The 22,781-nt window shown below is 39.3% G+C and overlaps 1 protein-coding gene across 3 annotated transcripts in view; it reads right to left on the reverse strand.

Annotated features, from left to right (window-relative positions):
- The window catches only part of mib2 (MIB E3 ubiquitin protein ligase 2), a 79,557-nt gene that overhangs the window by 55,151 nt on the left and 1,625 nt on the right, over positions 1-22,781 (reverse strand). For 2 of the 3 annotated variants that reach the window (XM_067395552.1, XM_067395550.1), the window contains exon 1: positions 6,951-7,006. The exons of the other annotated variant lie outside the window; for it this stretch is intronic. In XM_067395552.1, the coding sequence (XP_067251653.1) occupies positions 6,951-6,981 (31 nt within the window). In that variant the 5' untranslated portion in view covers positions 6,982-7,006. Of the gene's footprint in view, positions 1-6,950; positions 7,007-22,781 lie in introns of those variants that run through there. 3 annotated transcript variants of the gene reach the window in all.

The following is a 22,781-nucleotide window of genomic DNA, read 5'->3' on the forward strand; positions in this document are numbered from 1 at the left end:
CCCTCGAGAAGCAGCCAAAACACATCCATTCTTCATGAAACACAGTCTACAAAATGTGTCGGAGAAACATCGCCTGCTCTTCCGAGCATTAGTGTCGTACCGTCTGACTGCACTAAACTGATAGAACTGCATAAAACTGCAACTGATGAAACTCTCAAAATAACATGTAAACCAGGGCTTGAATTTCGTTGGGCGGTAATTCCCCCTTAGGTGACTGTTATGAGGAGATTTTTTTAAGTTGAGGAGGGAGTGGCCGTTTTTTTTTTTTAGAGTTTTTTTTTTTTTTTTTTTAATTAGAATTGACACACCCGCCTCCTGTCACTCACTCATCTCATTCACTCCGGCTGAATGGTCCTGACTTCTGAATTTTGGCAAGGGGTTGCAGGTATTGTGCATAATTCTATGCATAATTTTAGTCTTTCCTGCAGGTTCTGCACTTGCACCAAAAGCGCTCGCACCACCAATCTATATAAGTGGTGCGCACATAACGCCGCCTCTCAAACAGCTCGTGAATAACAAATTGAGCTCTTTTTCATGGCTTATTGCGCTTAAACGGTTTGTGCTTTAAAAGACAAAAATAAAATAAACAGTGCCTTAACCAATGAGGTTCATTCTCGTGTTACACAGCACGTTTGAGCTTCAGAATGAACCAATGAGGTTCATTCTCGTGTTACGCAGCACGTTTGAGCTTCAGAATGAACCAATGAGGTTCATTCTCGTGTTACGCAGCACGTTTGAGCTTCAGAATGAACCAATGAGGTTCATTCTCGTGTTACGCAGCACGTTTGAGCTTCAGCAAGAACCAATGAGGTTCATTCTCGTGTTACGCAGCACGTTTGAGCTTCAGCAAGAACCAATGAGGTTCATTCTCGTGTTACGCAGCACGTTTGAGCTTCAGAATGAACCAATGAGGTTCATTCTCGTGTTACGCAGCACGTTTGAGCTTCAGAATGAACCAATGAGGTTCATTCTCGTGTTACGCAGCACGTTTGAGCTTCAGCAAGAACCAATGAGGTTCATTCTCGTGTTACGCAGCACGTTTGAGCTTCAGCAAGAACCAATGAGGTTCATTCTCGTGTTACGCAGCACGTTTGAGCTTCAGAATGAACCAATGAGGTTCATTCTCGTGTTACGCAGCACGTTTGAGCTTCAGAATGAACCAATGAGGTTCATTCTCGTGTTACGCAGCACGTTTGAGCTTCAGCAAGAACCAATGAGGTTCATTCTCGTGTTACGCAGCACGTTTGAGCTTCAGAATGAACCAATGAGGTTCATTCTCGTGTTACGCAGCACGTTTGAGCTTCAGCAAGAACCAATGAGGTTCATTCTCGTGTTACGCAGCACGTTTGAGCTTCAGAATGAACCAATGAGGTTCATTCTCTTGTTACGCAGCACATTTGAGCTTCAGCAAGAACCAATGAGGTTCATTCTCGTGTTACGCAGCACGTTTGAGCTTCAGCAAGAACCAATGAGGTTCATTCTCGTGTTACGCAGCACATTTGAGCTTCAGCAAGAACCAATGAGGTTCATTCTCGTGTTACGCAGCACATTTGAGCTTCAGCAAGAACCAATGAGGTTCATTCTCGTGTTACGCAGCACGTTTGAGCTTCAGCAAGAACCAATGAGGTTCATTCTCGTGTTACGCAGCACATTTGAGCTTCAGCAAGAACCAATGAGGTTCATTCTGGTGTTACGCAGCACGTTTGAGCTTCAGCAAGAACCAATGAGGTTCATTCTCGTGTTACGCAGCACGTTTAAGCTTCAGCAAGAACCAATGAGGTTCATTCTCGTGTTACGCAGCACGTTTGAGCTTCAGCAAGAACCAATGAGGTTCATTCTCGTGTTACGCAGCACGTTTGAGCTTCAGAATGAACCAATGAGGTTCATTCTCTTGTTACGCATCACGTTTGAGCTTCAGCAAGAACCAATGAGGTTCATTCTGGTGTTACGCAGCACGTTTGAGCTTCAGCAAGAACCAATGAGGTTCATTCTCGTGTTACGCAGCACGTTTAAGCTTCAGCAAGAACCAATGAGGTTCATTCTCGTGTTACGCAGCACGTTTGAGCTTCAGTAAGAACCAATGAGGTTCATTCTCGTGTTACGCAGCACGTTTGAGCTTCAGAATGAACCAATGAGGTTCATTCTCTTGTTACGCATCACGTTTGAGCTTCAGCAAGAACCAATGAGGTTCATTCTGGTGTTACGCAGCACGTTTGAGCTTCAGAATGAACCAATGAGGTTCATTCTCTTGTTACGCATCACGTTTGAGCTTCAGCAAGAACCAATGAGGTTCATTCTGGTGTTACGCAGCACGTTTGAGCTTCAGCAAGAACCAATGAGGTTCATTCTCGTGTTACGCAGCACATTTGAGCTTCAGCAAGAACCAATGAGGTTCATTCTCGTGTTACGCAGCACGTTTGAGCTTCAGCAAGAACCAATGAGGTTCATTCTCGTGTTACGCAGCACGTTTGAGCTTCAGCAAGAACCAATGAGGTTCATTCTCGTGTTACGCAGCACATTTGAGCTTCAGCAAGAACCAATGAGGTTCATTCTCGTGTTACGCAGCACGTTTGAGCTTCAGAATGAACCAATGAGGTTCATTCTCGTGTTACGCAGCACGTTTGAGCTTCAGCAAGAACCAATGAGGTTCATTCTCGTGTTACGCAGCACGTTTGAGCTTCAGAATGAACCAATGAGGTTCATTCTCTTGTTACGCATCACGTTTGAGCTTCAGCAAGAACCAATGAGGTTCATTCTGGTGTTACGCAGCACGTTTGAGCTTCAGCAAGAACCAATGAGGTTCATTCTCGTGTTACGCAGCACGTTTAAGCTTCAGCAAGAACCAATGAGGTTCATTCTCGTGTTACGCAGCACGTTTGAGCTTCAGAATGAACCAATGAGGTTCATTCTCTTGTTACGCATCACGTTTGAGCTTCAGCAAGAACCAATGAGGTTCATTCTGGTGTTACGCAGCACGTTTGAGCTTCAGCAAGAACCAATGAGGTTCATTCTCGTGTTACGCAGCACGTTTGAGCTTCAGCAAGAACCAATGAGGTTCATTCTCGTGTTACGCAGCACATTTGAGCTTCAGCAAGAACCAATGAGGTTCATTCTCGTGTTACGCAGCACGTTTGAGCTTCAGCAAGAACCAATGAGGTTCATTCTCTTGTTACGCATCACGTTTGAGCTTCAGCAAGAACCAATGAGGTTCATTCTGGTGTTACGCATCACGTTTGAGCTTCAGCAAGAACCAATGAGGTTCATTCTGGTGTTACGCAGCACGTTTGAGCTTCAGAATGAACCAATGAGGTTCATTCTCTTGTTACGCATCACGTTTGAGCTTCAGCAAGAACCAATGAGGTTCATTCTGGTGTTACGCAGCACGTTTGAGCTTCAGCAAGAACCAATGAGGTTCATTCTCGTGTTACGCAGCACGTTTGAGCTTCAGCAAGAACCAATGAGGTTCATTCTCGTGTTACGCAGCACATTTGAGCTTCAGCAAGAACCAATGAGGTTCATTCTCGTGTTACGCAGCACGTTTGAGCTTCAGCAAGAACCAATGAGGTTCATTCTCTTGTTACGCATCACGTTTGAGCTTCAGCAAGAACCAATGAGGTTCATTCTGGTGTTACGCATCACGTTTGAGCTTCAGCAAGAACCAATGAGGTTCATTCTGGTGTTACGCAGCACGTTTGAGCTTCAGCAAGAACCAATGAGGTTCATTCTCGTGTTACGCAGCACGTTTGAGCTTCAGCAAGAACCAATGAGGTTCATTCTCGTGTTACGCAGCACGTTTGAGCTTCAGCAAGAACCAATGAGGTTCATTCTGGTGTTACGCAGCACGTTTGAGCTTCAGCAAGAACCAATGAGGTTCATTCTCGTGTTACGCAGCACGTTTGAGCTTCAGCAAGAACCAATGAGGTTCATTCTGGTGTTACGCAGCACATTTGAGCTTCAGCAAGAACCAATGAGGTTCATTCTGGTGTTACGCAGCACGTTTGAGCTTCAGCAAGAACCAATGAGGCTCATTCTCGTGTTACGCAGCACGTTTGAGCTTCAGCAAGAACCAATGAGGTTCATTCTCGTGTTACGCAGCACGTTTGAGCTTCAGCAAGAACCAATGAGGTTCATTCTCGTGTTACGCAGCACGTTTGAGCTTCAGCAAGAACCAATGAGGTTCATTCTCTTGTTACGCAGCACATTTGAGCTTCAGAATGAACCAATGAGGTTCATTCTGGTGTTACGCATCACGTTTGAGCTTCAGAATGAACCAATGAGGTTCATTCTCGTGTTACGCATCACGTTTGAGCTTCAGCAAGAACCAATGAGGTTCATTCTCGTGTTACGCAGCACGTTTGAGCTTCAGCAAGAACCAATGAGGTTCATTCTCGTGTTACGCAGCACGTTTGAGCTTCAGCAAGAACCAATGAGGTTCATTCTCTTGTTACGCATCACGTTTGAGCTTCAGCAAGAACCAATGAGGTTCATTCTGGTGTTACGCATCACGTTTGAGCTTCAGCAAGAACCAATGAGGTTCATTCTGGTGTTACGCAGCACGTTTGAGCTTCAGAATGAACCAATGAGGTTCATTCTCTTGTTACGCATCACGTTTGAGCTTCAGCAAGAACCAATGAGGTTCATTCTGGTGTTACGCAGCACGTTTGAGCTTCAGCAAGAACCAATGAGGTTCATTCTCGTGTTACGCAGCACGTTTGAGCTTCAGCAAGAACCAATGAGGTTCATTCTCGTGTTACGCAGCACGTTTGAGCTTCAGCAAGAACCAATGAGGTTCATTCTCGTGTTACGCAGCACGTTTGAGCTTCAGCAAGAACCAATGAGGTTCATTCTCTTGTTACGCATCACGTTTGAGCTTCAGCAAGAACCAATGAGGTTCATTCTGGTGTTACGCATCACGTTTGAGCTTCAGCAAGAACCAATGAGGTTCATTCTGGTGTTACGCAGCACGTTTGAGCTTCAGCAAGAACCAATGAGGTTCATTCTCGTGTTACGCAGCACATTTGAGCTTCAGCAAGAACCAATGAGGTTCATTCTCGTGTTACGCAGCACGTTTGAGCTTCAGCAAGAACCAATGAGGTTCATTCTGGTGTTACGCAGCACGTTTGAGCTTCAGCAAGAACCAATGAGGTTCATTCTCGTGTTACGCAGCACGTTTGAGCTTCAGCAAGAACCAATGAGGTTCATTCTGGTGTTACGCAGCACATTTGAGCTTCAGCAAGAACCAATGAGGTTCATTCTGGTGTTACGCAGCACGTTTGAGCTTCAGCAAGAACCAATGAGGCTCATTCTCGTGTTACGCAGCACGTTTGAGCTTCAGCAAGAACCAATGAGGTTCATTCTCGTGTTACGCAGCACGTTTGAGCTTCAGCAAGAACCAATGAGGTTCATTCTCGTGTTACGCAGCACGTTTGAGCTTCAGCAAGAACCAATGAGGTTCATTCTCTTTTTACGCAGCACATTTGAGCTTCAGAATGAACCAATGAGGTTCATTCTGGTGTTACGCATCACGTTTGAGCTTCAGAATGAACCAATGAGGTTCATTCTCGTGTTACGCATCACGTTTGAGCTTCAGCAAGAACCAATGAGGTTCATTCTCGTGTTACGCAGCACGTTTGAGCTTCAGCAAGAACCAATGAGGTTCATTCTCTTGTTACGCAGCACATTTGAGCTTCAGAATGAACCAATGAGGTTCATTCTGGTGTTACGCATCACGTTTGAGCTTCAGAATGAACCAATGAGGTTCATTCTCGTGTTACGCAGCACGTTTGATCTTCAGCAAGAACCAATGAGGTTCATTCTCGTGTTACGCATCACGTTTGATCTTCAGCAAGAACCAATGAAGTTCATTCTCGTGTTACGCAGCACGTTTGAGCTTCAGAATGAACCAATGAGGTTCATTCTCGTGTTACGCATCACGTTTGAGCTTCAGAATGAACCAATGAGGTTCATTCTCGTGTTACACAGCACGTTTGAGCTTCAGCAAGAACCAAAGAGGTTCATTCTCGTGTTACGCAGCACGTTTGAGCTTCAGCAAGAACCAATGAGGTTCATTCTCGTGTTACGCAGCACGTTTGATCTTCAGCAAGAACCAATGAGGTTCATTCTCGTGTTACGCAGCACGTTTGAGCTTCAGCAAGAACCAATGAGGTTCATTCTCTTGTTACGCAGCACATTTGAGCTTCAGAATGAACCAATGAGGTTCATTCTCGTGTTACGCATCACGTTTGAGCTTCAGCAAGAACCAATGAGGTTCATTCTCGTGTTACGCAGCACGTTTGAGCTTCAGCAAGAACCAATGAGGTTCATTCTCTTGTTACGCAGCACATTTGAGCTTCAGAATGAACCAATGAGGTTCATTCTGGTGTTACGCATCACGTTTGAGCTTCAGAATGAACCAATGAGGTTCATTCTCGTGTTACGCAGCACGTTTGATCTTCAGCAAGAACCAATGAGGTTCATTCTCGTGTTACGCATCACGTTTGATCTTCAGCAAGAACCAATGAAGTTCATTCTCGTGTTACGCAGCACGTTTGAGCTTCAGAATGAACCAATGAGGTTCATTCTCGTGTTACGCATCACGTTTGAGCTTCAGAATGAACCAATGAGGTTCATTCTCGTGTTACACAGCACGTTTGAGCTTCAGCAAGAACCAAAGAGGTTCATTCTCGTGTTACGCAGCACGTTTGAGCTTCAGCAAGAACCAATGAGGTTCATTCTCGTGTTACGCAGCACGTTTGAGCTTCAGCAAGAACCAATGAGGTTCATTCTCGTGTTACGCAGCACGTTTGAGCTTCAGAATGAACCAGTGAGGTTCATTCTCGTGTCTTATTTTTTTATTTCATAGCAGAAACTTGCTTACACACCAAAAAGCCTTGAGCAACAGAATATAAGTACAAACACTACAGAACAAATACACAAAAAAAAAAACTCACAGCTTGTACGTTTCAGACCACTTCGAATCATCCTGCTTGTTCTGCTTCAATGCACAGCTTCAACAATTCAGACTCTATTTCAGCTGTCCACAGCTGTTTGTTTTGGGGTGAACTTTGCTCTTCATGGGAACTGAGAGATTCAAACGCAATCTGGCAGCAGAACAAATATGACAAGCATGTTTTCCTTCACAATACTCGTTGAAAACATTTTGGACACAAGACTATTAACGCCACTCTTCTGCATTGACGCAGATTTAGAAGATCAAACCTTAAAATATGGAAGCATTTACTAAAATAGTTTAAAATAGAAATTTTGTTGACTTTAGGCTGGAGCGTATTTGGAAATAGGATAAGATAAATACTAAAGGAATGTTCCGGGTAGGTTTGTGTCACAGTACCAACATTCCAGTAGTTAGTACCAGTACCAGTAAAATTTCATGGTTCTCGGTACCAATTACAGTAAACTCCTGGAACTATTTTACTATTTTATTTAACTACTTGAAGATAAAAATATTAATCAAATTAAATGAGTTTAAAATTTATGATGATGATAAGTATAAGTAAATAATACATTAAACATTTGTGGTGTGTCTGTGTTTAATCTTTTTTTTTTTTCAACACAAGGGCAATATAATACAGGTAGGTACAAGCAATTACAGTTGGAAAAATGCAAGCTTTGTTTCTGAAAGCCTTAAGTAAAGATATTTAACTAATTAAAGTTAAATTAAAAAATTTAATTAATTAAACGATTAAAAATCAAATCGCAAGCTTGTGAATCGAAATTGAAATGTGTATCAATGCCCAGCCCTGGTACCGTGGATGTTTAAATGAAATGTGTAAAATCAGAAGGTTACACCTTCAGCATGAATCATTTTCAAAGCTTCAGAAAAGTTGAGCTTCTCTCTGTGTGCAAGTAAAGCTCAGTGTGTACAAAGGGTCAGATTAGGACGGTACGTGCAGTTCGCATGACACCCAGCTTCATCATCATCCCATTACGAATAATCTACTCATCATATTGATTGATAATGAGATGAGAATGACAGCAGCACCATGGGATATGTCATTCTCAGAAGGTCCTGCAGTTTCTGAGCCGATTCTTTTACTAGAAAGACTGTGATGGTGATTAACGATCCCCGCGGGCAAACTGAACAACATCAAAATTATTTAAAACATATGTAGATGAAGCACTTTTTAAGATCATTGCCATTTTATCATAATGACATTATTGTCATCATGACAATATTTTCCCAAATTCATTTTCCCAAATTGTAAGGCAATCATCATTCTCAATGATGTTTTTCATTGACTTCTTATTACTGTAGTACAGTTGTTTGTACCGAACGACAGTAATAATGTTTTTTATTCAACATCTACTTAAATTGATCATAATATACTCAATTCACACCATCTTACTCCAAAAACAACAGCGATTCTGCTCTGTCTATTAAACATTTTCAACCACACAGTATCATTATTTCAGTCTTATAATCATATATATTATCACAGAAGTTCTGGGATAAAAGTTTATATCTCGGATATAAACACTGATGTCTACAGTAGAGATCAAAATAGAGCAAATCACCTTTTGAAAGTAACTTGACACTTCAAATAAAGATCAATTACATTGTTGCACTGTTGCACTGCATTATTTTCTTATGTGTATTCAAACAATCTTGTTGCTTATACATGATTAATTTTGTTAATCTTACAAAAATTTCCTTACATGATTTTTACATCATGTGAAAATGTCATTTGTTTGTTGACATACAGATATATGTGTGTAACTGTTGCATTTATTGAAAACAGATTTCCTATGCTTTATTGTTTTTAAGATATGTTGTTTCTGACAGAGTTTTTCAAAGGTTTCAAGCAGGTCGCTGCCCAACAGAGGTTATGTCGGACATGTAAGGGTTCGATTTTGATTGATGAGCACAAAGATATAATTATGTTACCTTTTATTTTTATGTCTAACTATTGGGTTATTTTTCTGTCATACATTTGGTAAAAAACTGTATTGTTTTGACTATATTAACTTATAAACTACATACTGTATGCTTTTCCATCTTTCTGTGATGTTTCAAAGCTAATCTACAGTTTCTGTGAGAAGCAATTTGAGAATAATGGCTCTTTCTGCCGTCTGGGAAGAAGTTCAGGGAGTTAGATAAGATGTTTCCAATTAAAAACATTTACACACGTCAGGTGGGCACCTATTATGGGATGTTGGTGATTATTATGGGATGTCAATGAACTGGAAAATGTACTTATATGATAAAAGGAAGTAGGAGGCCTAATGATAAGCCTCCTGCTCATTTGTTTATCCAATCAATTTTGAAAGTCTTTGTTTGCTGAAAAATTAATATGTATGATTTGACAGAATAAATACTCTGTTTAGTTTGGAGCTCACTTCAGAGGTCTCTGAGGTATGTTTTGGTTGCAAGAGAGACTACCCTGAATTTTGATTTTCTGAAATAAATTTGGATTGATAATTTTACTATTGAGTGGCCTGACTTTAATCTCATAGGTGAATTTCCACCACAACACCAATAGGTGGCGACAAGTGACTTAAAAAATGTTTTTGTCATTGAATCATTCATTCAATAGATTTGTTCAAAATGCTGATTCATCCAGTCATGAAACAAGTGAAGTCTTTATGAGTGAGTCATTGAATCATTCATTCAAGAGATTTATTCAAAACGCTGATTCATTCAGTCATAAAACAAGTGAAGTCTTTATGAGTGAGTCATTGAATCATTCATTTAAGAGATTTGTTCAAAACGCTGATTCATCCAGTCATAAAAAAGTGAAGTCTTTATGAGTGAGTCATTGAATCATTCATTCAAGTGATTTGTTCAAAACGCTGATTCATTCAGTCATGAAACAAGTGAAGTCTTTATGAGTGAGTCATTGAATCATTCATTCAAGAGATTTGTTCAAAACGCTGATTCATTCAGTCATGAAACAAGTGAAGGTTTTATGAGTGAGTCATTGAATCATTCATTCAAGAAGACAGTTCAAAAAGGCTGATTCATCCAGGAATGACTACATTTACATGTGCACCAATAATGTGATTATTAATGACAGTAAGATGTTTGCATGACAAGAGCTAAATCTTCACTCCATTTTACATGCAATTTTCATTACTCTGATTATTCACTAATAAGCATGGTTATACCACATAGGCATACAGTATGCATGTTACCGGCCATTGTTTTAATCTATTCACATCAAATTCAAAATATATTTTTATGGACATCATGGATATTATTCAGCGCCATGATGAACATCGCAATGCCGGGTTTGCCTCGGGTGTCGTTGCATTTTTCATGCCGTCTTAAAGATACGGAGCAGAGACTGTGCAGCTAGTTGTGCTGACAGAGTTTAGTGATTTGATGTGAAAGTGAAAACTTCAGAATAATGTCACGGAGTTCATTCATGAAGTTGTGTGAACAACACACGGCATCCATGTACGTCCGACCACATGCGCACTTTGGTCAGAGCGGGAATAATGCGGTTAAGTTGTTTATATGCCTGTTTATTGCGATTAAAATCGACGTACACCACCTAGTTTAATGCGATTATGGTTACTACGATTAAGAGCTTAATTGCATTAATTTGATCAAAGTATTGCGTTAACATGAGGTAAAGTTTAATCGCAATATTGCCAAAATCCCATTATAATCGCATTATGAGGGTGCATGTAAACATATTCACTGAAACAAGTGAAGACTTTATGAGTGAGTCACTGAATCATTCATTCAACAGGTTCATTCAAAAATGCTGATTCGTCCAGTAATAAAACAAGTGGAGTCTTTATGAGTCACTGAATCATTCATTCAAAAGATTTGTTAAAACAATAATTCACTCAAATTAATTAGATTAGATATTTTTAATACCTATTGAATATCTAATATCTGTATCAGCAATTAGCATTTTGTCAGAACCTCTAAATGACATGCTATTTTGTTGCATTAAAATAAAGTGTAACCAAACATCTAAAATATTTCTTCACATTACAGTAATGAGGATTAGATTAGATGGGGGTTCTTATTAGTCAAAAATTAACATTTCAATGCAACAAAATATAAATAGACTTAATAGTCCAACCTTTAAAAAAAAAATTCTACATTGTTAAATTTACTCATAAAGAGTTTCATTGTTTGCGAGTAGAAAACATGCACAAATCAAAAAAGTACATGCTATCAAGTATGTATCTCATCAACAGACTTCTTCTTTACCTGTTGACAGGTTTGCGTTGTAATGCTGTTGAATGTGTTACAATCAAAAGCACATGAAGTCCTGCAGATCTCTGACAACACAATGGATGGCACCGATCCAGAAAGAGCCCATCTGACATGCCTCGTCACCTAAAGAATGAGCCAGCTCAGTCCAAAAAACAACCAAAACAAGACCAAGACAGGAAGTGGGCATCACAGGAGCGTCTGCTGTCCCAGGTCACACTGGAGCGAAGGCACGGGGCCGGGCAGCGTGTCACACACTGCAGGCAACACTGCTGAGCCAATCACAATCCCCGACCAGGAGCCCATGTGCTGCCAGCGTTTAGTCCTCCGTGTGCCTTATCAGCACAGATTATCCCACACGGGACAGGCAAGGACTCCAAGAAGGCGAACGAGACTTTCACACACACACGCACATATATGTGTTACTGTAATAACTTCTTCCATGTCCAGCCCTTAAAAGTCAGCAGAGGGACACTTCATGTGAGGAAAGGGCTGAACACATCTGATGTGAGACAGATGCTTCTGTGAACAACCCCCGCCACAACTCCCATCTTCACAACTACAGAAGTCGCTTTTGTGTATTCATATCCTACACTAATAAATCTACACACAGCTGCGTTAAGCGGGATCACAATATAAACACACGCATCCACGTGAGCAGAGCCATAGCGGAGCGTCCAATGATGTATGGCAGCTTTAAAAACCCAGAGAGGAAAACAAGAAAACTGCCCTAGAGTTCATCAAATAATCGTTAGTTACAGCCCTAGACAAGATATTATAAAATAAGACATATATATATGTTAGTCTTAAAGGGTTAGTTCACCCAAAAATGGAAAATTATCCCACAATTTACTCACACTCAAGCCATCCTAGGTGTATATGACTTTCTTCTTTCTGATTAACACAATCGGAGATATATATTAATAAATATCCTGGCTCTTCGACTCCAGGGGGTTAATAAAGGTCTTCTGAAGAGAAGTGTGTTTTTGTATGAAAAATATCCATATTTATAACTTTATAAACTATAATGACTGGCTTCTGGTAACGGTCGTACACGAGTCGAGTTCTGGTGAAAGAGTGACCTCTGACCCGAAACATGACGTATTGATGGACACTCAGAAGAGAGAGCAAAACAAAACACCGGTTACGAATCAGAAGTCTAAAACAAGAATTTGTAAAGAGAAATGTCGGAGGATTTCGATATGAGAGAATTGGAGCATGAGTTTGTTTGAACCGCGAGAGGCGTCTAAGATTACGATACTCCTGCGTCATGCGTCGGGTCAGAGGTCACTCTTCCACCAGAACTAGATGCCGGTATACTGGAAGCTAGTGATTATGGCTTATAAAGTTATAAATATGGATATTTTTCTTACAAAAACCCATTACTTTTCTTCAGAAGGCCTTTTTAACCCCCTGGAGCCGCATGGATTATTTTAAGATAGATGGATGAGGTTTTTTGGGGTTCAAAATCTTGAGCCCCATTCACTGCCATTATAAAGCTTGGAAGAGCCAGGATATTTTTTAATATAATTTAATATTGTGTTCATCAGAAAGAAGATACACCTAGGATGACTTGAGGGCGAGTAAAGTATGGGATAATTTTCATTTTTGGGTGAACTAACCCTTTAAGGCCTGTTCACACCAAGAACGATAACTATGAAAAGATAACTATAACGCTCCAGACTGTGCCTAAAACAGTTGTAATTGCAAACAAAAATATTAATATCCAAGTGACATTTTCGCTGAGATTGCTTCTGGTGACAATATAAATTAACATGTTATGATTTAAAAATTTGCATGCAATGCCTTTTCTGAGTAGCCCATCACATGTTTTATTGTGTTCATGTAATAAAATGAGACGATGTGCATCAAAGTTTCCGTAGGAAAAAACACTGAGTTCAAGAGCTAAAAATATGCATGAGGAAAATGATGGTCAGCTCTCCGCGTAAGAAAAAAACACATCAAAACGAAAAATATCATACTTTTTTAAACAGTCCACATCTCTGTCAAACACCAACACTGACGGTAAAATAAAATAAAAATAATAATACAATAATAATAAAAAAGCAGGCTCCAGTTGTGCCAGCATGAGTAGACATGTGCCGATACATCATGATAATGAATATGCACCATATTGTTATCGTGGGCACTTCAAAATATCGTGAATAATTATTACAAATTATTATTAAATTTTAATAATACATTTTAAGAATACTTTCCCCATTCAACCATATAAAATGCACAACATCACTGTATGGTGTATCAAAGGGACACTCACATCCCGCTTGAGCGTGGAATAAACTATATTATGCATACATATATTTTATATATATATATATATATATATATAAAAATATGTGTGTGTGTGTTAAACGCTTATTATGGTTTAGTATTCTCCTCAGTATATATTAATATACTAAATTACCTAATTAATATAAAAAATGTGTGATTAGTCAACTAAAGGCTTAAATGAATGACTGATAGTCAACTAGAACAATCTTTAGTCAGGGACAGACTTAAATATAAAATAAAATAAAAAAATAAAATAAAAATAATTTTATTATAAGCACGCTGCAGTTTTGTGGTCCATCTCTTTAAATGCTCAAGCTCTTTAAAGCAGGATGGATTCTGACTGGCTTTCAATGTTTTTATCAATATATATTTTCATTCCTCTGTTGTTATCATTATAGTTGTGCTGTGGGCGATTTTTAGAACTATATCTTTATCGTTACATTAGATATCATCCTTGGTGTGAACAAGCCTTCACTCTTCATCCATCTCTAAAATATTTTGTGATGTTGTGCGAGCCGAATGACTCGAGATCAATGAGTCTCGGGCTTGACCTGACAGGAGCTTCAGTCGTAGTCAAATGTCATCTCTGATAAAGAGCTCCAAACATGAAGCATAACCGCAGGGCCATGAGAAATTAAATAAAGCGGTTTACCAAAACACACTCTTACATTTGACATCATAAAAGCCTCTTTGACTGATCAGAAACGGCTATCTTTAACTGGATGGATTCAAGAATACTATAAAGTGTAGCTCGTTTTTTGGGTCAGATTTTTCCTAATGTACGAATAAGTAAAAACATGTAATATATTGTGAGCCCGGATAAGCAACCCTGTGCATTTTCATTTCTAAGCATATCAAAGTTTTCATATTTGAAATAATTAATGACATAACATCTATTGTCAGCCTTAAACATTTTCAATGTTTTAATCAATTTGAGTAAATTATTAAAAATAATACATTTCTGAAACTACATATTTATGATACCATCCATTGAATTATAATTATTCTGCATGTGAAAAAAAGCTGTTTATTGGTTGAACTTGTCTGGTTCATGACGGAGCGCACCGGTGCCACCCTGGCCTTCATGCAGCCTCGCCACAGCATCTCAACCTCGAGAGGAGAATGTAAACAACAGGCCCGTTTTCATCAGGACCACCATTTGGTTTATATCACAAGTGGGTCTGGTTTTCTTCTTTTCACACACTGTCTAGAACGCTTGTTTCCATATTGACAGTGTCAGGAAAAGTAGACTCACTCTATACCATCACAGCTATCTGTCATTATTTACTCTCCCTCATACTGTGCTAAATCCGTGTCCAAAGACTATGAACATCTTTTATGTTAATTTTCTGGTGATGTGTTGTAATTCTCAAGCTTTACAGAAAACAGATAAAGTCTCTGTTTACTTTTAGTACATGAGAAAGAACCACCAGAATATTCCTAAAATAATTCTCCCTCTGAGTTCCACTGAAGAGATGAAGTGTAAATGACGGATTTGTGAAATTTGAAAAGAATAAATAAATGAATAACACTTCATAAAGAGCTCTGGTGATGTAACTCTCAAAACCCCCTCACAATCAACAACTGGGTCAATGACGTGACCTTAATAATAACAAAATAACAAAAATATGACATCCAAAGTATGTGAGGTAGTACAACTAAATCTCTTTTAAAGAAAAAGGTTTTAATTATATTTTGCTTCATATAAAGATATTTTAAAGATTTTGAAGTGTCATTCGGTTTAACCGTCTAAAGGCCAATGCAACCATTTCATTTGTGAATAAAATATCTTAAAATTTAATAAATGTATATATTTTTTATTCTGGCATGATTTTATAACATCATATATCAACATAATGCAAAATGGTGTTAAAATTATGTGTAGAAGTCATTGCTTTGTTATGAGAAAGAATGTCCGGAAAAATTAATTTTAATTGATGTCATTTGGAGTAACCAATATAAAGAGACCATTTTGAATCAAGCCATGTGGTCAATATCATGAGACAGGATGTGACATCATTCAGACACCTGCAAAAGACCACATGGTCATGAAGCAAAGTAACTAACTTTCTTTTAACTTTTTGAAAAATTCATGTTTTCTCGTTTATACGCATGTCGCGAAACATCAGGTCATTCGGTGCAACCGCTATAAAACATGGAAAATGATGGAATATTTTAAAAACTTACTAAATATAAAATGTTCGATTGTCCTTTTGCTAGCTAGCTAGATATCAGCCTGTTAGCATTGTTTGAAAATATCGTCATTCGGTGTAACCAAAAAGTGACTTTTTTGGTGACAAATCTGGTGACAAAAAACAAAAAGATAGTGTTAAAATATATATTATTGAAAACACAAACTCATTGTTACCACTTAATAAAACTTCACAATTAATAATATCTCCATTATATTTTTTTACACTTTATTAAAAAAAACAACAAAACAAATAAAAACTTGTGCTGTGCTTATCTGTTCAATCACACACACGCTCCGATACAAGCATTGCTGTGACGGCTGAAATAACGACACACACTGAAATGAAAAGGTCAACTGTGAACACAGCAACTGTAGGACAATTAGCTTTTGAACATAAATTACATTTTCACATGAAAATAAAGTCAGCGCACAGCATGTGCACATGGGATATTTTGAATAAATGCAAATAGTATATGGAACAAAATGATAAGACTTCCACCAGGAAGTGCTGACTAAGAGTCATACGCTGAGACATTTCACGCATGATAGCTCTTTTTTTATTTTTGAACCATTTGTAGTCATTCTAGTTGACCCAGTGGACAAATATTATCTCTACATCAACAGTCATATCTACTGAAGCTTCTCAGAGCATCTGTCTGCACCTTCTGCACAATCCTCCTCTCCATTCTGTTGGTTTACAGGCTCTGTGCATAGCCTTCAATACTGTATACAGACCAAACATCATTACGTCTGAAGACAACAACACCCTACAGACGTGAGGCTCAGGAGCCCATAGGAAAGAGGTCGTTCAGAGATTAAACAGCTACAGCTGAAGGCAAGAATTTTGAGAGCTGTTTCTCACACAAAGCTCCTGTAAGTCTTTAAAAGTATGATGCTTTCATGGTGCTTTTTGTTTTCTGGACAGCCACTGGTCACCAATATCTACTACTATGCTTGCGGTTGCCAGATGTCCACATTTTAAATCCCTCAAAATGCATACATTTTCTACCCGTGTTTTACTTCATCTTTGCGACCTGTTAACCATGAGCTTGCACTCCCTCTGCGCCCATAACCATCTCGACAACCGGCCCAAGGACTTAGACCACAGGGAGTCGCAGCACCCCCAGGGAGTTGCGGCGAAACCCCAAACATGATTTTCGAGTTTGTGAACGAAATAACACAGTTTGTGAAGGAACTAATGCAGTTTTGCGAAAAAATTAATGCAGTCTCACGAATGAACTAGAACACGTTTTTTTGTTAAGAACGAACAAATGATGTGGCAAACACATAAGCTGGAGTTAAGTGATCGCCGCTGAGATATTCTGATCAAATTAAAGTGTCGTACATTGTTTTCGTCCATTTGTGCTGTGAATAATCTGAGATCAAAGCTTGTCATGAAAATTGTAATAAATCTAAACATGAATCTCAACTGTATCGTTTGCGACTGCGGTTGCTGGATAAATGCACTGTGCACAATACAAATTCATCTTTGTTGTCATTTTAATAGAAAAACATTAACATAATGTGGAATTGTTGTTAATATAGTAAATTTCGCTTTATAGTAAAATTCAGCTTTCATCATGTTAAAGGGCATATTGCAGGTTAGAGCTTTAGTGATTCAATGTATAGAAAAATAATGTATGAAAAAGATTTTCTTGAAAAAACACGCATAAATACGCTACATAGGCTTCTGGAATCGTTTTTTGTGAGAAAATTTTACTTCCGCATCTGAAAAATGCCCAATCGGACGTGACGTCAGTAAAGGGAGCGCGATCAATATAAACTATAGGAAAACAATGGATCACAATGACAGTTCGGACACTGAGGAAATTGTAAATGCTTATTTCTACTCGTATAACTAATCACAGCCATACAATTAGCCTGCTATGTGGTCAAGAGAGCAGGGACAGGCCAGAATTAGACAGAATAACGGTCAAAAGAGACAAATTGAGCTGTTGTATGAGGAGAAGCAGTGGAGAACAGGACAGAGACCGGTGTTAGCTTATAGATATAACGTAACGACATGTGCTCAGATCACAATATTGTACAGATTATTATCATGAATCAGGCAATAGCAAAGCTATTGGTCATCTAGGAGTAACTGATTAGGCCTACTAATAACAGAAACGAATAACTTTGATCAGGCCTATGTCACACGCGTTAATATCAGTCCACACTAACGTTACGTGATATAGCCGTTTCTCATCACGACTGATTTGGTAATTAGCAAATGTAATAATCAAGCACAAAACTTAAAATGTGCACCGTAAGTCTTCATCGAGCTGCATCTCTGACGAATCCGTGATCATGTCTCCCGCCGGCGGCCAAACAGTGTTACTGTATGCGTTTCATGTTATCCTTTATTCATTAATTCTGTGTTATGAGTTTATTCCGTGCCCATTCACTGATAGTGTGAGGATGTATATGACGCCGTGATTATGTAGTTGTGTGAACTACATGGCATGCATGAAATTGGAGTATTTACATTACCAGCACATCATTCAAAACTGTTTTGTGTAAGTGTGAGACTGTATGCATGTGTACATCATTTGTATTCATCAGTGTTGAAATTGATTCAAGTAAAAACGGTGAAGAAGCATAGCGTGTGTAAGTTTATTAATTTAATATAATCATTTACAGAAGTATTACAACGTTGAACTCCATCATATCGCCAGGATGATAATACTCCGGTCTATAATGAACGCGTTTTTCGAAGCACATGCAGAAGTGAAGTCCAGTCTCTTCACCTGAACAAAACAAACCCCGGCACAGAAGACAGCAGTGTAGTTTTTCTTGTTAGTAAACCTCTGGACTCGATGTCCTGACAGGCTGAACCTCCACAACCTCCACAAACACAATAATTTACCATTACGATGATAAATAGAATACAAAAACTACCGAAAACACACTGATTCACGGCCGCTGTTGCTAAATACCAATATATTCTGCACTGAATCAACATAGAGCTCTGCGAACATCTCCCTGTAGTGACGCTGAAAAAAAAACGTTTTTTACAGAGACCGTAACTTTATCTAGTAAATTAATGCCCTTATGTCTCGCAAAACATTTTTAAACCCTTCAGTTCCTTTTTATATGGTATTTTTGTACAAGGTTATATATTCATCTCGAAAAAAATGTTAAACCTGCAATATGCACTTTAAGAGGGTATAAATAAATTTAATACATCAGGAAGCTAGATGAAATCAAATAGATCATGTGGATTGACGTTTTCTTGAAAATGTGAAAGTGCAATAATTCTAAAATGCCAATAATCGTGCTTAATAATTATAATTTTTGAGCAAAATTAATCTTTGTTATCAGTTTAACCTGTTAACTGTCACCCGCCTTGTTAAGCAGAGAGGTGAAAAAGAAGAAGACACTTAGCAGATTGTTGCAGATAAAAAATAAAAAGTACAGTTAAGAAAATGTACTGAACTATATATTTTACAAAATAATTAGGACTCTTAGGCCCAGATTCACAGACAGGGCTTAGCCTAAGCCAGGATTAAGCCTTAGTTCAATTAGGATATTTAAGTAGTTTTTATAAACACCCTAGAATAAAACATTACTGGTGTGCATCTTGAGACAAAACAATGGCACTGACATATTTTAAGACATGTCAGTGCAAGTTGCTTTCAGTTAAAACAACTCAAACATGCATTTTAGTCTGGGACTAGGTAAGCATTGTCTGTGAAACAGGGGGGTTAAATTGCAAGAAAATCAAAGCCAAATGTCTAACCAAGCTGTGTGCAAATTTGAAGTTTATATCACAAAAATTGAGCCGCTAAAAGGTTTTAAAGTACAGTTTCTATGTAACTTTTTTTCTGGATGAATTTTGATTGTTTAAGCTTAATTTATGATGATTCCTAAAATGTGTGATAGAGAAAAAGGCAGATTGAGGTTTGGAGCGACATGGGGTTACATGAGGACAAGTTTTATTTTTGGGTGAACTATTTAATAGTCTATGTGGCTTGACAGAGATCTTTTTGCTGTGGGTGTTGATAACAAAAGAAAGAATGCTGAGTGGCAGCTTGTTACAGACGCACCCTACTGCTGCAGAACTCTTATTAAGTTGGCTTGAAAAAGAGTTGATGAGCAATCGGGCCAGTGCTGCATAGTCATGAAAGTTTATCACTAGCATGTGTTTTTGAGCCTTGCCAATTTGCCAGTTTCCATCCGGACTGTGAGACAGAACGGTAGCACCATGTTACTGTTTCTAGTTGAAGTGAGAAGCGTGTCAAAACAGCGGTGTGGATCACACCACAAGCACTCATTGTGGTAATGATATTTCAGCACTATATCCTCTAGTAGTTTTATCTAAAGCCAAACGCACTTCATTCAAGCCCTTTCAGGTCCAAGCGTGTTCTCTCTTTCTCCTGACGTGTGCCACATTAACGGTGCGTGTCCACTGGTGCGGACAAGAGCAGGCGTTTTTAATTCATTCCAATAGAAGTTGAACTTAAAGCTCAAACGTGAATGTGATGATTAAATGAATTACCATAGTAACAAATGACTATGACCCTGTGTTTTCACGTCATGCACGAGGCGCTGCAAAAGACGTGAGTGCAAAGGTTAAAGACGTCCGTCTACCATGTGTTTACACTGATTAACCAAGGAAAAGTTGCGCAGTGGAATCGAAAAACACTATATTGGATCAGTGCATTAGGTCTTAAAATGACAGCAGCCTAATATTTCTGCTAGTGCTGTGTTGATCAAACAAGAAGACGAAGAAAGAAAAAAGAAAAATAGACACCGGCTTTCAAACATTCCCATGTGTAAGCGCTCCATAAACAGTTTCATTAATGTCTATTTACAACATGTTTTTGAAGCTTTGATCATTGTAGCCAATCACAGACATGTTGAGGGTGTGAACACAATAGGGGTGCAACGGTTCAAACTGCTCACAATTCAGTTCGTATCACGAACACAAGACTTGAAAGAGAACTCAGTATTTGCGCGCTGTCTGAAATAAGCATGTGCGCACACACAAATCTTCTCACAGCGTGCGCGAGTTCTCTTTCACGTCTTGCTCTTGAATGTTTAAATCAGCAAGGCTTAAATGAGTTTAGTTTAAACACAGATAGCAACGTGTGCTGTTCAGGTCTCACCTGCGCTCGCGCGGCATCAACACCCAGGTGATGACGGTGTAAGTGACTGGACATTGCACTGGTTCAACAATACAACTGTGTTTAATTAGGTCATGCAGGTAGTAGAGTAATAACTTCTGCTAATTAATCGTTTCCAGATCAAATTAACGTAAATATAAATAACAAACATGGCAACTGAAGACACTATTTTCAAAAGCGGCTCATCAGAAGAGCGTGTGGGCGGAGTCTCTCTAAAAAGCGCACAAATCACTCCAAAATCACAGCCAATCAGAAGAGCGTGTGGGCGGAGTCACTCTGAAGCGCACTGCACTCGCAACCAAATCACTCAAAACTCACAGCCAATCAGAAGAGCATGTGGGCGGAGTCTCTCTGAAGCGCACTGCACTCGCAACCAAATCACTCAAAAAATCACAGCCAATCAGAAGTGCGTGTGGGCGGAGTCACTCTGAAGCGCACTGCACTCGCAACCAAATCACTCAAAAAATCACACCCAATCAGAAGAGCGTGTGGGCGGAGTCTCTCTAAAAAAAGCGCACTGCACTTGCAACCAAATCAATCCAAAATCACAACCAATCAGAAGAGCGTGTGGGCGGAGTCTCTCTGCAAGCACACTGCACTCGCAACCAAATCATTCAAAACTCACAGCCAATCAGAAGAGCGTGTGGGCGGAGTCTCTCTGAAAGCGCACTGCACTCACAACCAAATCACTCAAAAATCACAGCCAATCAGAAGAGCGTGTGGGCGGAGTCTCTCTGAAGAGCACTGCACTCACAACCAAATCACTCAAAACTCACAGCCAATCAGAAGAGCGTGTGGGCGGAGTCTCTCTGAAGAGCACTGCACTCACAACCAAATCACTCAAAACTCACAGCCAATCAGAAGAGCGTGTGGGCGGAGTCTCTCTGAAGAGCACTGCACTCACAACCAAATCACTCAAAACTCACAGCCAATCAGAAGAGCGTGTGGGCGGAGTCTCTCTGAAGAGCACTGCACTCACAACCAAATCACTCAAAAATCACAGCCAATCAGAAGAGCGTGTGGGCGGAGTCTCTCTGCAAGCGCACTACACTCGCAACCAAATCACTCAAAACTCACAGCCAATCAGAAGAGCGTGTGGGCGGAGTCTCTCTGAAGAGCACTGCACTCGCAACCAAATCACTCAAAAATCACAGCCAATCAGAAGAGCGTGTGGGCGGAGTCTCTCTGCAAGCGCACTACACTCGCAACCAAATCACTCAAAACTCACAGCCAATCAGAAGAGCGTGTGGGCGGAGTCTCTCTGAAGAGCACTGCACTCACAACCAAATCACTCAAAAATCACAACCAATCAGAAGAGCGTGTAGGCAAATATTTCTCCATACAACATTATTAAAGATACATACTGATATATTGATTATTTTCATATATATTACTAATTAATAAGAATGAGTTAGCTGGGGGAACATGATGAAACTAATGCTCATTCAACATTGTGAACTGTCACTGTCAGCATGACAGATAACAGAGCTCAACCTACAGAGCAAACACATGGGTTAACCACACCTTTACTACTGTGATGAAATGCACACGCTTTTGAAATATGTATTCAGTACATATATCCAATATAACGAGAGATATTAGGATGCAGGAAGATCTATAACTACAATGAAACAAAACACTCAGCAAAGGGCACAAAAATGTCACAGGACTGAATCTGCATTGGCACATATTATATGTCTCTGATTCGTCAACTTCTTTGTTAGCTGACCAATAAAAAAGGCCTCGCTGACCTTCTAAATAAAACTGCTGTCCTTTCAATGAATGCTTTTGAGAAATCAAAATTAAACATCACTGTATACAAAAGTCACCCTGATATTACCATGTGTTCGACAAAAATAAATATCCCAAGGTTGCAGTGATGCTTTGGTTGCCCAAAGAACCGTCCAATGATCAGTTCTTAGTGTGAAGGAAATATTAATAATCTAAAGAACCTTTTGTGCAATGGAAAGTTTTCATGAAT

This window comes from Chanodichthys erythropterus, chromosome 9, assembly GCF_024489055.1.
Source record: "Chanodichthys erythropterus isolate Z2021 chromosome 9, ASM2448905v1, whole genome shotgun sequence".
NCBI lineage: Eukaryota > Metazoa > Chordata > Actinopteri > Cypriniformes > Xenocyprididae > Chanodichthys > Chanodichthys erythropterus.